A 15,827-nucleotide genomic window follows, 5' to 3' on the forward strand; every position below is an offset into this window, starting at 1 on the left:
CTGTATGTGCATTTTTAATGCTTGTTTGATGCATTTTACCATGTTCCAGTACAGTTCTGTACAGGAAAAAAGCAGCATGTTCTACTTTTTTTTTCTGTAACTAAAAAGCACTGGAACGCTGGTGTGAGCTATGCCATTGGAACCCGTGTAACCTATTGTCCATGCTTCTTTGATGCAGAAAAAAGCACTGCACGGGGTGTGAACTGGCCCTAAATGTCCATGCACACTAGGAGCAGAAAAAAATGCCAGAACCTCTGGGCTTGTATTGCACAAGAGTTTAGGAGAGTTCTCCATCTGCTTTTATAAGCGTTTCTTTTATGGTTGCCACCTCATCCCTTTAAACCCAAACACATATTAATTACACAGGTTCTGTGGCTGATTAAGGTGGTAATTAAACTCACTTGGTGCCTTATCTGCATTTAATTAGCCTCAGAACCTGTGTAATTCAAAGGTGTTTGGGCTTAAAGGGATGAGGCGGCAACTCTAGTTTCTTTCCAAAATAATTGCCTTCTGCTCATTTTTCAATATACACTTAAAAAGCAAAATGCTCCTACACATGCATTTTGGTGCATTTAGATGTGTTTATGAGCATTCCGCATTTATTTTGCCTGAAAAATCCTCTCAAAAATGCACTTGTGATGGGTTTTTTTTTTGTGCCTCTAAACTCTGCTCTTGAAATGTGCATGGACATTGGACACTAAACTCTTTCTCTCTCCACCCCACCATTCCTGTCCCTTGCATGGTATACACTGTGTTGTACATTATATAGTTCTGACCAAAGTGTTTATTGTATCAACAATTGCTGGTCTTAAAGAGGAGCTCCGGGCTCCACCCATGAAATGAGACGGAATTGGGAGCCGGTTCTGGCTGGTTCAATTTTAAGGCAAATTAACATAGCAGAGAATTGTATACTGGTCTTGACAACCCACTTGAACCAGTTGCTTCCTGCACCTTGCAGACAAACTCATCAACGGATCAATTCACCATTGGAGATTTATCAAAAGCAGGCCTGGTGTTTTTGGATTTGGCTTCCTTTACAATGCAACTACAGAAATACATCTGCATTGATCACCATGTAATGCCAAAAACCATGCTGACAGAAATGAGTATGCCCCTAATAGGTAACCTATAATCCGTGTTAAACTTGTGTAGTACCATCATTAACATTAGAAAAAAGCTTCCTCTGTGCCTCTCTCTGTTTAGTTTTACTTCATTTCTAGGTTCTTTTCCTGGCTTCATGGCTAGAACCTATGAACTATCACCCCGGCGTCTAATGAGATTTCTCTTTACTCATCTCCAAGGTAGTCTGATTGGACAGTTGATTGGCATTTTCAGCAGCTAACATAATCACTTACAGTGTATGCAGCTTTTTTATCTTTTAAAACTTGTCTGTGTTCCATGTTAGGCTGGTGCCATGACCACTGCCCCAGGTTTCCTTTCTCTTGCAGCATTCTTTGGAGCCACCCTTGCATACAGGGACTAGAGTTGTAGCTCTTCACTGTGCATCAATAGAAACTCATAGGGGAAGATTTACTAAAACTGGAGAGTGCAAAATCAGATGCAGGTGTGCTTGGTAGCCAATCAGCTTCTTACTTCAGCTTGTTCAATTAAGCTTTGACAATCAGCCTTGGTTCACACTGACTGCGGGATTGAAATCGTGCAAATTCATCTGATCTCGCACAATTTCATTCCCGCATGTCAGTCTGACTTCGGGAGCGATTTCAGAGACATCTGTGCGGGTTCCTGCACAGATGTCTTTACAAATCGCACCCGGAAGTCACCAAAAGTAGAACAGAAACTACTTTTGTGAATCGGTGTAGTGACACAAATGCAGATGCCGATGCCGATTAGGAAGGTGCCATTGCTGGCAATTGCCGCCAATTTGACATGTCAAATCATACCAATGTGAACCAGGGCTTAGGCCAATTGGTTTTAAAGTGCATATAAAGCCAATTTTGGTTAGAGTTGAGAAGGTTTAAAACCCCATTTTTTTGCGGCCTGTGTACCATTGGAGAAATGTCCCTTCACAGAGACACAACAAGAAGGGAGGGGATTGACTCTCTTTAGAGAGTTGGTGACCACCTAAAGATTTCCCCTTACCTCTTGCTCTGGGGACAGATCAAAAGTTTTGATTGCTACTCACTCTCTTTCTCAAAGACAACTGTCATCAGAACAAACAGAGGGGCGAATCTGCCAGTTGGGGACAGCAAAAAAAAAAAAAAGGAGGTCTAACCCTGTCCCATTTTATCCAAAACTTTAAAAGAGAAGTGCGGGTTTAAAAAAACCCAAACATTCATACTCACCTACAGTATCTCACAAAAGTAAGTACACCCCTCACATTTTCGTAAATATTTTATTATATCTTTTCATGTGACAACACTGAAGAAATGACACTTTGTTATAATGTAAAGTAGTGAGTGTACAGCGTGTATAACAGTGTAAATGTGCTGTCCCCTCAAAATAACTCAATACACAGCCATTAATGCTGTGGTTATAGCATTGTGTATATTGAGGTTTTTTGTTTGTTTTTTTTCTATTGATTGAGCTAGATAGGTATAAAAAAAGTCCCAAGCCTGACAAAATATGTAACAATTTAACATCTGCTGTAAACATCATGAGTGGCTTCCTATCTCTCTCTGTTAAATTTCTTGTTTATTTTATATCATAGAAAATGCAATAGGAGGAGCTGGAACATGGAAATGTGGGCAGGAACTCCCAAAAAACTGAACAGGAACAGGGAGATCTTCTTACTGAGTATTCCAAACATTTAAAATGTGTAGGTCTGGCTTTGCTCACCAGGTTCTATAAAATGAAAATACAATAAATGCAAATTAACATATAAATAACAAATATAAATTAAAGAAAGATAATATATCATTAAAAGGTTTCTAATACTCATTAACAAAGATGCACCTTTGCACTGCAATATTGATTAATATTGATCGATAATTATTTATAAAATTTCTAGGAACTAGACAATCTTTGACTAAAGGCACATAGGCTGTTCACTTTGCAAGGGAATGTTCTCCAAAGCTTAGCAAATGTGGTGCAATTTCACATTGCAAAGAATACCCAATCTGCTGTTTATGTATATTTGCTTGCACATGATTAAATGGAAGTCAACATAGCTTTACCTCATTCACTTAGCTCTGGGGAAAATTCCCTTGCAAAGTGAACAGCCTATTAGCCTTTATTAAATCAACCGCAAGCAATGTCACTTTTCAGTGAGCTGGCTCCATCTATGTCTTGACCACAATATGACTGCTTCTACTATCTATATTGGTAAGGTACAGTAAAACCTTGGTTTAAGAGTAACTTGGTTTGAGAGCATTTTGTAAGACAAGCAACATTTTAAAATAAAATTTCACTTGATATACAAGCAATGTCTTGATAAACAAGTAGAGTCATATCATAAATGAGTATAAAAGAGAAGAGAGGCGCCTCTAAGTGTAGCAATATGGTTACATTTAATGAAGGTACAACATTTAGCAACTCACATGGTTGATGATTAAAGCAGGCACATCTATGTATGCAGGCATCTGGGGTAAAGCTGTCCACACAGACCATCCTCCTCACCGCCATCAACGTCATCCCTTCCACTCTGTGCTCCACGAGTGGTTCAAGCCTCGCTTTCAGAACGCTCTACTGCAGGGTAGTCTTCCTGGTCACGACTGCAGACTGACAGCCGTGAGAGCCGGCAGTGCGGAGGATGGTCTGTGTGGACAGCTTTACCCCGGATTCCTGCATACTGAGATGTGCCTCTTTTAATCATCAACCATGTGAGTCGCTAAATGTTGTACCTTCATTAAATGTAACCATATTGCTACACTTAAAGGCACCTCTCTTCTCTATTATACTCTGTAGCTCCTGATGGATTTTGCTTCTAATCCCCTTGTGGAGGCTTCCATTTGTGGATGGACATTTTGTGGTTACACAACCTATCACATTGCTATAATCTTTTTATATAGACTATAAACTGAAGGACCTATGAATAAATGGTTGTGGAATGAACCTTTTGAGTCTCCATGATTTCTTATGGGGAAATTTGCTTTGATATACAAGTGCTTTGGATTACAAACATGTTTCTGGAAGAAATTATGCTTGCAGTCCAAGGTTTTACTGTATATCTATATTTAGTCTGGATATATTTCTTATGTATATATTCCTAGTTATTTCATCTCCGATAGCTGCCTCTGCGTCTGCCTGACCCAATTCATTTCCTAGACAGCTATTCAACTGTCTTATATCATCTGGTAAAGAGAACATCTGTACAGTTGATTTTAGATGAAAGCTATATAAAAACTGTCTTTTTAAGAGAAAATCAAAGAAACACTGCTCTTTTTCACAGATTTGCCCATCCAGAAGGATGAATTACTGATGGAGATAAAGCAGAAGTTGGAGTGAAGGACCTGCAAGTAATGGAGTTTAGCTGCAGGGACAAGTACAGCATTTGAAGATGTTTAAATGTGCCTCATGGATCTGCCTAGAACTTTTCCTTTTGTTCTATATGAACTGCCTCCAAATAATACCAGGATTACCCAGTGCCCCAGACTACCTACAGCGTGGTTGGCAGAGACTGTTAGAGGAAGGAGAAAGCTGCTTAGACTGTAAGCCAGAAGAATGTCCTCAACCCAGAGGATGCCTTGCTGGGGTGGTAAGGGACACTTGTGACTGCTGCTTGGAATGTGCCAACTTGGAAGGGCAAATATGTGATCTGGATAACACCAACCACTTCTATGGGAAGTGTGGGGATAACCTAGAATGCCAGCTGGACATGGGAGACCTGAGGCATGGAGAGATCCCGGAACCTCAGTGTGTCTGCTTATCTAACACAGCTGTGTGTGGATCTGATGGCAAGACCTATCCCCAGCTGTGCAAATTCCAGGAGATGTCCAGGGCTCAGCCAGAAAGAAATCTGACGGTTGTACATGAGGGGCCATGCGAATCAGGTATAGTAAACACATTGTGATTTGTTTACCATGGAAATACAATCGCCTGCTCAAATGCAAGTACCAGCTTCTCAATTTGTTTAGAAATACTTAACCTAAAACTGAGCAGAGAGTGAAATCATCTACATATTGTATCTAATGAATCAGGTACACAGTTTCTAAATAAGTCATGCTTATTTATGTGGCATTAAAGGATAAGTTCACTTTTTAGAAAAAAGAATAAATGCGCATTTTTTTGCAGGTAAAAAAAAAAATTGCATTTTTTTTTTGGAGCCTGTAAAGCATTGCACCAGCGACCATATAGGTCTCCAGCAGATCTGACAGTATATCTGTGTGCCCGTACAGGCAAGCAGATACAATGTGACAGGAAAAAGAGAATGAACTACCACAGCGCTCTGCAAAGGTTGCCGGACCTTGAAGTTTTCCCTTGTAGTTTTTCGGCCATGTTTTTTTAAATTGTGACAGCTAGCAGGGGTGGAGGGGAAATCCCTGCTAGCTGTCAGATCAAAGGTGTCGGAGCCGGTCCAGTTGTAACATGTTACTTAGAACCCCCAAACAATCTATAAATATATTTTTTCAGACACCCTAGAAAATAAAACGGCGGTCGTTGCAATACTTTATGTGACACCGTATTTGCGCAGCGGTCTTACAATCGCAATTTTTTGGGAAGACATTTTTGAATAAAAAAATAAGAAATCAGTAAAGTTAGCCCAATTGTTTTCTATATTGTGAAAGATAATGTTACACCGAGTAAATTTATACCCAACATGTCATGCTTCAAAATTGCGCCCGCTTGTACAATGGCGACAAACTTTGACTCTTAAAAAATCTCCATAGGCGACGTTTAAAAATTTTCACAGGTTACCAGTTTTGAGTTACAGAGGAGGTCTTTTGCTAGAAGTATTGCTCTCGCTCATGGCGATACCTCACGATCATGGCGATACCTCACATGTGTAGTTTGAACACCATTTACATATGCGAGCACGACTTACATATGCATTCGCTTCTGCACGCAAGCACTTTAAAATTTTTTGTTTTTTTCTTATTTATTTGACTTTTTATCTTTTATTTTTACACTATCCCTTTAAAAAAAGAATTTTGTAATCATCCCTTGAAATAAAAAAAAAAAAAGCATGACAGGACCTCTTTAATGTGAGATCTGGGGTCAAAAAGACCTCATATCTTACATTTAGACCCCTTTCACACTGAGGCGGTTTTCAGACACTACAGCGCTAAAAATAGCTCCTGTAAAGTGCCTGAAAAAAGCCCCAGCTGCAAACCCAGTGTGAAAGCCCAAGTGCTTTCACAGTGGGGCGCTGCGCTGGCAGGGCGTCAAAAAAAGTCCTGCCAGCAGCTTCTTTGCAGCGGTGAATACACCACTCCTGCCCATTGAAAACAATGGGGCAGCGGCGTGATGCCGCCGGCAAAGCGCCGCTGTAGCTGCGCTTTGCGGGCGGATTTAACCCCTTTTCGGCTGCTAGCGAGGGGGTTAAAACCGCCCCCACTAGCGGCCAAATAGCGCCAGTAAAGCGGCGCTAAAAATAGCTTTACCACTGACGCCCGGTTCAGTGTGAAAGGGTTCTTAAACTTAAAAACAATAGAAAGAATGTCCCTTTTAAGGCCGTTGGACGGAAGTGATGTTTGACGTCGCTTCAGTCATCCAATGACACAGAATCGAGTGGGGACCATCATTCCCTCACTCGGCTTCCTGTCCATCAGGGGAAAGGATCGAATCGTAGACATGTGTGGTTCGTTTCATTCCGAATTAAAATTCGGGCAAATTTTCTAAATTACAATAGTACCGAACTGAAACGAATCTGGAATGACGGAAAAAAAATTCGGACAAAATTCGAATTTGAATAATTTTTTAATCATTTTCAAATACTTTTCCAATTCGAATAGTTTTCCAATTTCCAAAGAGAATAAAATAGAAAATAAAGAATGGAATAGAGAAAAAATAATAGACTAGAAAAGAATATAACAGAAAATAATAGAATAGACTAGAATATAATAGAAACAAATAGAATAGAATAACATAGAATATAACCATCTTCTGAAATTCGAATTTCAAATAGAATAAATTTGAATACATAGAAAAGAATAGAATAGAAAAGAATAGAAAAAAAGAATAGAATTGACTATAATAGAAAATAATTAAAAAAAACAATAGAATAAAATAAATTAAAAAGAATATAACCATTTCTCAAAATTTAAATAGAATCAATTCGAATACAATAGAAAAGAATAGATTAGAAAATAACAAAATAGCACAGAAGAAAACAATAGAATAGAATATAATATAAATAGAATAGAATAGAAAATGGAATAGAATAAACAAATAAAAACATAATATAATGAAAAAAAAATAGATTAGAATAGAAAGAATATAACCATTTCCCAAAATTCAATTCGACTTTGAATAGAATAAAATAGATTAGAATAGGAAGATGGTTATATTCATTCTATTCTGTTGTTTTTTTCTATACTATTGTGCTATTTTCTATTCTATCTATTCTGTTCCAATTTGAATTCATTCTATTTGGAAATGGTTATATTATTTATATTCTATTCTATTGTTTTTTTAATTCTATTATTTTCTATTCTTTTCGAATTCAGAAGATGGTTATCTATTTTATTCCTTTTTTAAATTCTATTCTATTCCATTCTGTTCTTTTATTTTCTATCCTATTTTGTTCTGTTTTACTCTATTATATTATATTACATTATATACTTTTATTTTCTGTTATCTTTTCTATACCATTCTATTGTTTCTATTCTATTCCTTTATTTTCTATTCTCTATGGAAATTAGAAAACAATTCGAATTCAAAAACTATTCAAATTTGATATGAAAAGGTTTTGAATCGATGTGAAAATGAATAAACAAAACAAATTCCGACAAATTAAAACAAATTTAACTAAACAAATTTATGTAAATAACTAAACGAAACAAAACATTTTTTTTGTTTTTGTCTATTGAATCGTCTCCGCCGCTACGGACAGCTTGGGGATGCAGCGAGAGGGGGGGGGGGCGGCACCTCTCCCGTGGCTGGTAAAAGTGATCTCATGGAGAATCGCCACGGAGACCACTTTTATCTTAAAGTGGACTGGCCGTCGTAAATAAAAATACTGGGGTTATGGCAGCTATCTGCTGCCATAACAACAGTAATTAACGTCAAAGTAGCGATGTACAGTGGGGATGGAAAGTATTCAGACCCCCTTAAATTTTTCACTCTTTGTTATATTGCAGCCATTTGCTAAAATCATGAGACATTAAGTCTCATGATTTTACTGTGCTCTTAGGAACCTTAAGTGCAGCAAAATTTTTTGTAACCTTGGCCAGATCTGTGCCTTGCCACAATTCTGTCTCTGAGCTCTTCAGGCAGTTCCTTTGACCTCATGATTCTCATTTGCTCTGACATGCACTGTGAGCTGTAAGGTCTTATGTAGACAGGTGTGTGGCTTTCCTAATCAAGTCCAATCAGTATAATCAAACACAGCTGGACTCAAATGAAGGTGTAGAACCATCTCAAGGATGATCAGAAGAAATGGACAGCACCTGAGTTAAATATATGAGTGTCACAGCAAAGAGTCTAAATATTTAGGACCATGTGATATTTCAGTTTTTCTTTTTTAATAAATCTGCAAAAATGTCAACAATTCTGTGTTTTTCTGTCAATATGGGGTGCTGTGTGTACATTAATGAGAAAAAAAAATGAACTTAAATGATTTTAGCAAATGGAGTGCCTATGCACTATAACCTATGCAGTGCTAACATAGCCCCACTGCATGGGGGAAAACTAATTTGCCCCGGAGTTCTGCTTTAAGATGCTTTTAGATCTTGTATATATCCAGAATGGAAGATGATATCGCTATTGCAGTAGCATAAATAGCAAGGATCCATAAACTGTATAGAAGGGTAATATAAAACACTTTATCCATTCTACACATTCCTTTGCACGAGACATAAAAAAAGCAAAGGCAAGGTCTGAGATTTATAAGCTTTTAGGTGAAAATGTTCTTTTATGCAAGCCTAAGCTTTAGATTTAGGGGCCCTTTAAAAAGAGCAGAGGTCTTCATGTAGAATATCCTCAGGAGCAAAACATGCTTTTATGAACCATTTTACTACCTGTCGACCAAAAGAAAACAATGTTTCATTTATGGCGGTATATATATATTGTTTTTTTACCTATCAGGGTTCACCACTAACACATAATTAGTAACAGATCGTACCTCACAAAACTTCACTTTGTTCAGTCCTCTTTTAGGAATCATATAAAATGAATTCAAAACAGTAGCTGCTTGTCAATCAATTACTTATAGTATTTGATATTTTTCTAATATGTGTAAAATATACAATGAATCTAGGCCACATATTTCATATAACAAGGGAAATGGTGCTTTCTGCTTTCAGTATGAAATACCCAGTGTCTGCAAAATATAAAAATAGAAAAAAAACTCACATCTACTCATCATTCTAATCACTTGCAGATGTAGAATTGTAAATTCCTAGCACTTTCTCTGGGCTGGCTTTTCAATTTCAGTAACGTCAGTGAAGCCAGAAGTAAGCTGGAGTCAGGAATCAACCATGCACATGTGATCTGCACTCCAAAATATGAATGGTCAGGAGGAACAGCTAATATTATTATTAAAGGTACTTATATAGCGCCGTCAGTTTACGCAGTGCTTTACATATACATTGCACATTCACATCAGTCCCTACCCTCATGGAGCTTACAATCTAAGGTCCCTAACTCACATTCATATACTAGGGCCAGTTTAGACAGAAGCCAATTAACCTACCAGCATGTCTTTGGAGTAAAATGCAGTGGGCCTAACTTACTAAGGTAGAGCAGGGATATAGCCCTATGGTACGCTTACATCGTACAAGTGTACAGATATACAGGTGATACTCGAAAGATTAGAATATCGTGCAAAAGTTCATTTATTTCACTAATGCAACTTAAAAGGTGAAACTAATATATGAGATAGACTCATTACATGCAAAGCAAGATAGCGGCTTTCAGCTCTTCTTCATTGTACGGACTCATGTCTCTCATCTTTCTCTTGGCAATGCCCCATATATTATCTGTGGGGTTCAGGTCAGGCGAGTTTGCTGGCCAATCAAGCACAGTAATCCCATGGTCATTGAACCAGGTTTTGGTGCTTTTGGCAGTGTGGGCAGGTACCATTTCCTGCTGGAAAATGAAGTCAGCATCCCCATAGAGCTCGTCTGCGGAAGGAAGCATGAAGTGCTCCAAAATCTCCCGGTAGACGGCTGCGTTGACCCTGGACTTAATGAAGCACAGTGGACCAACACCACCAGATGACATGGCTCCCCAAATCAACACAGACTGTGGAAACTTCATACTGGACTTCAACCATCTTGCAGTGTGTGCCTCTCCATTCTTCTTCCATACTCTGGGTCTTTGGTTTCCAAATGAGATGCAAAATTTTCTCTCATCAGAAATAAGGACTTTGGACCACTGAGCAACAGACCAGGTCTGTTTTTCTTTAGCCCAGGTAAGACGCTTCTGACGTTGTTTGTTGTTCAGGAGTGGCTTGACAAGAGGAATACGATATTTGAAGCCCATGTCCAGGATCCGTCTGTGTGTGGTGGCTCTTGATGCACTGACTCCAGCCTCAGTTCACTCCTTGTCAAAGTCCCTAACACTTTTGAATGGACTTTTCCTGACAATCCTCTTCAGGCTGCGGTCATCCCTGCTGCTTGTGCACCTTTTTCTTCCACACTTTTAGCTTCCACATAACTTTCTATTAATGTGCTTTGATACAGCACTTTGGGAACATCCAACTTCGTTTGCAATTACCTTTTGAGGCTTTCCCTCCTTATGGAGGGTGTCAATGATGGTTTTCTGCACAATTGTCAGGTCAGCAGTCTTTCCCATGATTGTGATTCCTACTGAACCAGACTGAGAGACCATTTAACCTCCCTGGTGGTATGATTATTTCGGATTTTAGGTGCTGAAAGCGGTACAATTATTTTGCATGGAAATTTGGCGTTTTATATTGTAGGTCTGTAAATCTTAACAATAACACACTTAAATCTGTCCAAACCAGAGTCTAGTAGATATCCCGGGTATGATAAAGTTTGAAACACAAAAACATAAATTATAATATAATAAATAAAAATAAATAATTAAAAAAAATTAAAAAAAATAGTAATAAAATAAATTTCCCCACAATTCACTATCGCTCAATTCTGCAAGTGTTCTAATTTACTATCGCTGTTTTCTAGCTGGTCTAAAGCCATTTTTGACGTAAAGGGACACTTTTTGGTTGCTATGGACAATCTCCAGTTTCCAGGCAGAAAGAACAGTATATATCACATAAAACTGCATGCAGGGCATGGGCCAGAGCACTGGGGACAAATGGGATGTGAAATCATTTCATACAGTACTGTAATCTGTAAGATTACAGTACTGTATGTGTTATGATTTTGAAATTTTTTTGAATTTGCCGCCAGGCTCCGCCCCCGTGCGTCGCGCCGCTCGCAGGGAACGGAGCCTGGCACGGAGAGGCTTCGGAGGAGGACGGAGTCCTCGGACACTGTGGGGGACATCGCAGGATCCCGGGGACAAGGTAAGTAACGCCGCCCCAGGATCCTGCAATGAGATCCCGAGTGTGGCTCGGGGTTACCGCTAATGGTACTGAATTTTAACCCCGAGCCACACTCGGGAATACCGCCAGGGAGGTTAAAGGCTCAGGAACCCTTTGCAAGTGTTACGGCTTAATTAGCTGATTAGAATGGGACACTTTGAGCCTAGAATATTGCACCTTTTCACAATATTCTAATTTTCTGAGATTGTGGATTTGGGGTTTTCACGAGCTGTAAGGCCCCTTTCACACGTGCGTATGTCCGTATTTCATCCATCCGTTTTCGGATGAAATACGGACATACATGCATCCCTATGGGATAGCGGGTGTCAGCGGATGAACATTCGCTAACACCTGATATCATCCGGCCCGCTATTGTCCGATTCTACAGACGGAAGAAAATCCTATTTTTCTATCCGTCTGCAGAGCGGATCGGATGAACACGGACAGACGGTCCGTGTTCCTCCGATCCCCCATAGGGGAGAGCGGAGATCTGACAGGGCGGTCCCTGCACAGTGTGCGGGTCCCGCCCTGTCATCCACCAGCTCAGCTGGGGAAAACGGAGAGATTCCCGCTGAGCAGCGGATGTTCACGGGTCGGATCAAAACGGATCCGTCCCGTGTGAAAGGGGCCTTAGCCATAATCATCACAATTATGACAAATAACGGCTTGAACTATCTTGCTTTGCATGTAATGAGTCTGTCTCATATATTAGTTTCACCTTTTAAGTTGCATTAGTGAAATAAATGAACTTTTGAACGATATTCTAATTTTTCGAGTATCACCTGTAGGTGCAGACAATGAACATGATCCCTGAACTTGTATAGCAAATTGTGATGTCCAATGCAAACAGTACCATCCACATAGAACATCGAAATAAAGCTGCTTTCATGCTTTCTGTCCAATAAAATACAGTAAGGCCTTATGCACATTGGGCGTTTAGCACAGATGCATAAGGTTTAGGTGTGGGTGGCGGGCATAGGTGCACCATATAGCCCTATAAGAGGCTGACAGCTGCTGCAACTAGATGTGGCTGCATTGTGCACCTAGTGGCACTTATGTCTTATGTTTATGTGGACAGGGATGAATGCCCAGAATGCTAGTTGTATAGAATGCAGTGAATATAATATATATATATATATATATATATATATATATATATATATATATATATATATATATATATATATAGCGCTAACAGTTTTCACAATGCTTTACATATTGTACATTCACATCAGTTCCTGGCCTCAAAGAGCTTACAATCTAAGCTCCCTATCTCACATGCATACATCTACCAGGGCCAGTTTAGGCAGGTGCTACTAAAGCTACCAGCATGTCTTGGAATGGGGGATGAAATTAGAGTACTACCCGCACAAGCACAGGGAGAACCTTCATACTCCAATCGAGTAGTGTTCTGGTTGAATTTCAAGCCTAGGACCCTATTATTGCAAGGCAGAAATGTTAACAGCCACTGTGCTGCCCTATATTGACCCTTGAAACACAATATAATACATAACCACCCTTTTTTTACATATGATATTTGAAATGGTTTAGAAAGAGGCAGCTCTATTTTATATTATTTATGCAGGACTAAACCTAAAATCTACCTCTGCAATAAATGATTAGGGAGTCATGTATATGTGGGGTTTGGAGGAGAAGTAGGTATAGAGCATAGCTTTAGTTGTTGCTATTAAAAGGGTCAGAGTCAGTGCGATTCTAGGGTCCAGGTGTTGGTCATGTGGCATATACCTACAGCTTCACTAGATTCTCTTGTGTGGAATGAGAAACCAGATCCCAATCTGGCTTTAATACCTCTTCCCTACCCAATACCACCATAATTATTTAAAGCAAAGGGAAATACTTAATCTAAGGCTGGCCATACACTATACAATTTTCTGATTCAATTTCCTTTAGATTTACCTTCAACTATGTAGTGCAAGGGCCTGTCTGATTGCATACAAATTGAAAGGGTTTAGGTTTGACCTCATATTATATGGTTTTGGTAAATCTAAAGGAAAGTTGAACAGGAAAATTGTATAGTGTATGGCCAGCTTAAGTCTTCTTTTTTAAACTATTGCACTCAATAGTGCCATTTCAAACTTCAGTGAACACTGGTGGCATGCAACATCCACTAGCTATTGTAACCTTTCAGGGACTCTAGCAACAAGATCTCTGCACCAGGTATATCCAGGTGCTTTAAATGGACTATATTGTCTTTAATTAAGGAACCCAGCTGACCGATTGGGACCAGGTTTGATAGTAAGATTGTAGCTGGCCTTGGAATACCATTGGTATTTTACATAGCACTTGTTCTGGGCAAAGAGGCCACTTACCATTATTACATTGTCTGTTATACAGTACATTGCTAAAAACAAAACAACTAATTATCAGACTGAGCTTGTGTTATTGCAACAGTGATGTTGATCATATTGGCATTAAAGCAGTTTTTAAATTAACTAAAAATGTTCCCCCCTCCCTTCCTGTATTCATCTTCTATCTTAAATGAACAACTTCTACATACACTGACACTTGTATGCTTAAAGGCACCCATGAACAAAAGCTTTATTCAGGACCCAGAATTATAAAAATACTCTGTTCTTTAAAAAAGGCTGTAAATGATCCTTGCTCAGTCTGGCCATATTTGAAATTGTCTGAGCCAACACCTCCTCTAAACCAAAGGGCTATAGGCATGGGACTTGTAACATCCATAGTTAGTTTTGCAATGTTCTGTAAACTGAAATGATGGGATGCTCCATATTTTTTAACCTCATTGTTGCTCCTTGTGCTTCCTTATTAAACACATGTTCATGTTTCTGCGTAAAAATAGGTGCATGGAATCAAACAATATAATGATGTTTATCTCCCAAACCATTACAGTTTCCCTTTAACTTCAGAAACTGAACTAAAATTCTGAGCTACCTAAAGGGCGATACACGTCTGCAAGGGTGTAACTATAGATCATTGGGCCCAATGGCAAAATTTTAAGCTGTTTACACTACTATAGACCAGTGCTGTGGATATACAGTAATTTGCCAGAGAACAGAGCAGCAGTAAGGAGAATTCATTAATTAATTAATTTTTTTTTCCAGTGTACCAGTCACTCACTAGTCTCTTTTTTCAGCATAAACTGATCATTTTAGGGATATAAGATCTTAGTGCCTTGGTCTATACAAGCAGGTGCTGAAATAGGTGCTTTGGTAGTCAGTTAAAATAGGGAGCTATTATAATAACAACCATAATGGTATTTTATATAACTACATAATAATAATTGTTAGTACTACTATACACAATTACTTTATAACCCTAATAAAAATTCTTTCTTTCAAATTTGGCTTTTATACAGAACTACAGATCTCAAATATCATGAGATTTATAAAAAGTAAACAAATGCTGTTGCTGCACTAAGAAAACAAGGGAGAGCTGCGACTGTCAAAGATTCTAAAGGCTCCTTCTGTGCATCTGACATTAGCTTTTCCTGACTGGAGACTTTACAGGGGGGCAACATCTCCAATGTACAATGCTGTACAGCGTTCGGCTGTCGCCCAGGGGCACGCTTTCCTTAATATATCCTCCATGCACAGCATGTCTTTTCAGGCTCTATTAGCCATGAACAATGCATAATCCCAATAAGGGTCTGCTGCTTTGATACATATCGTATAATATTACTCTGCTGGCAAGGCTTCTTCTGCCCCTGTTCCGCTGTTCACAAAATGTAAGATTTATTTATTACTTCGAGTTTTGAAAACCCATCGCCTATTCCAGGCTGTGGGTATATACAACAATATACTCCAACTCAAGATAGTGAGATTTTGTTCTCTTATCTCTTACGTCTTTGAACCTTGGTCGTGTCCTGAAGAAGCCTAACGGCGAAACGCGTAGATGCACAAGGGCTCACTTTACTCTTTCCATTTATTATATGCAGAGCCGGTACAAGGGGTGGGCGGAAGGGGCGGATGCCCTGGGCGAGACAATTTATTGGGGGTGGGGGGGCGCAGTGAAGTGTCCTAAAATGGGCATCACTAAATGGCGGACCTCGGGCCAAATGCGGACCGCCTCACTCTCCTATGCGGCTCGCCGCGGTACCGCCATTTATCAGTCTTTTCTTCCCCCTGCCATATCTGTAAACCTCACACAGAGCCGACAGCAGGAGGTGGGACAGTTCTGGATGGAGGGCAGAGCTGCCAGAGGTTAACAAGCAGGTGATTGGCTGCTAGGATGAAGGGCGGTCTCAGCAACCAATCACCATCTTGCAACACCCGCCCTC

General features: G+C 39.4%; 1 protein-coding gene across 1 annotated transcript in view; it reads left to right on the forward strand.

Moving 5' to 3' along the window:
* The window catches only part of KAZALD1 (Kazal type serine peptidase inhibitor domain 1), a 99,033-nt gene that overhangs the window by 20,716 nt on the left and 62,490 nt on the right, over positions 1–15,827 (forward strand). The window contains exon 2 of the mRNA XM_073596171.1: positions 4,349–4,949. Within this exon, the coding sequence (XP_073452272.1) occupies positions 4,457–4,949 (493 nt within the window). The 5' untranslated portion in view covers positions 4,349–4,456. The remainder of the gene's footprint in view (positions 1–4,348; positions 4,950–15,827) is intronic.

The sequence above is a fragment of the Aquarana catesbeiana genome, linkage group LG08, assembly GCF_042186555.1.
Source record: "Aquarana catesbeiana isolate 2022-GZ linkage group LG08, ASM4218655v1, whole genome shotgun sequence".
Lineage (NCBI taxonomy): Eukaryota > Metazoa > Chordata > Amphibia > Anura > Ranidae > Aquarana > Aquarana catesbeiana.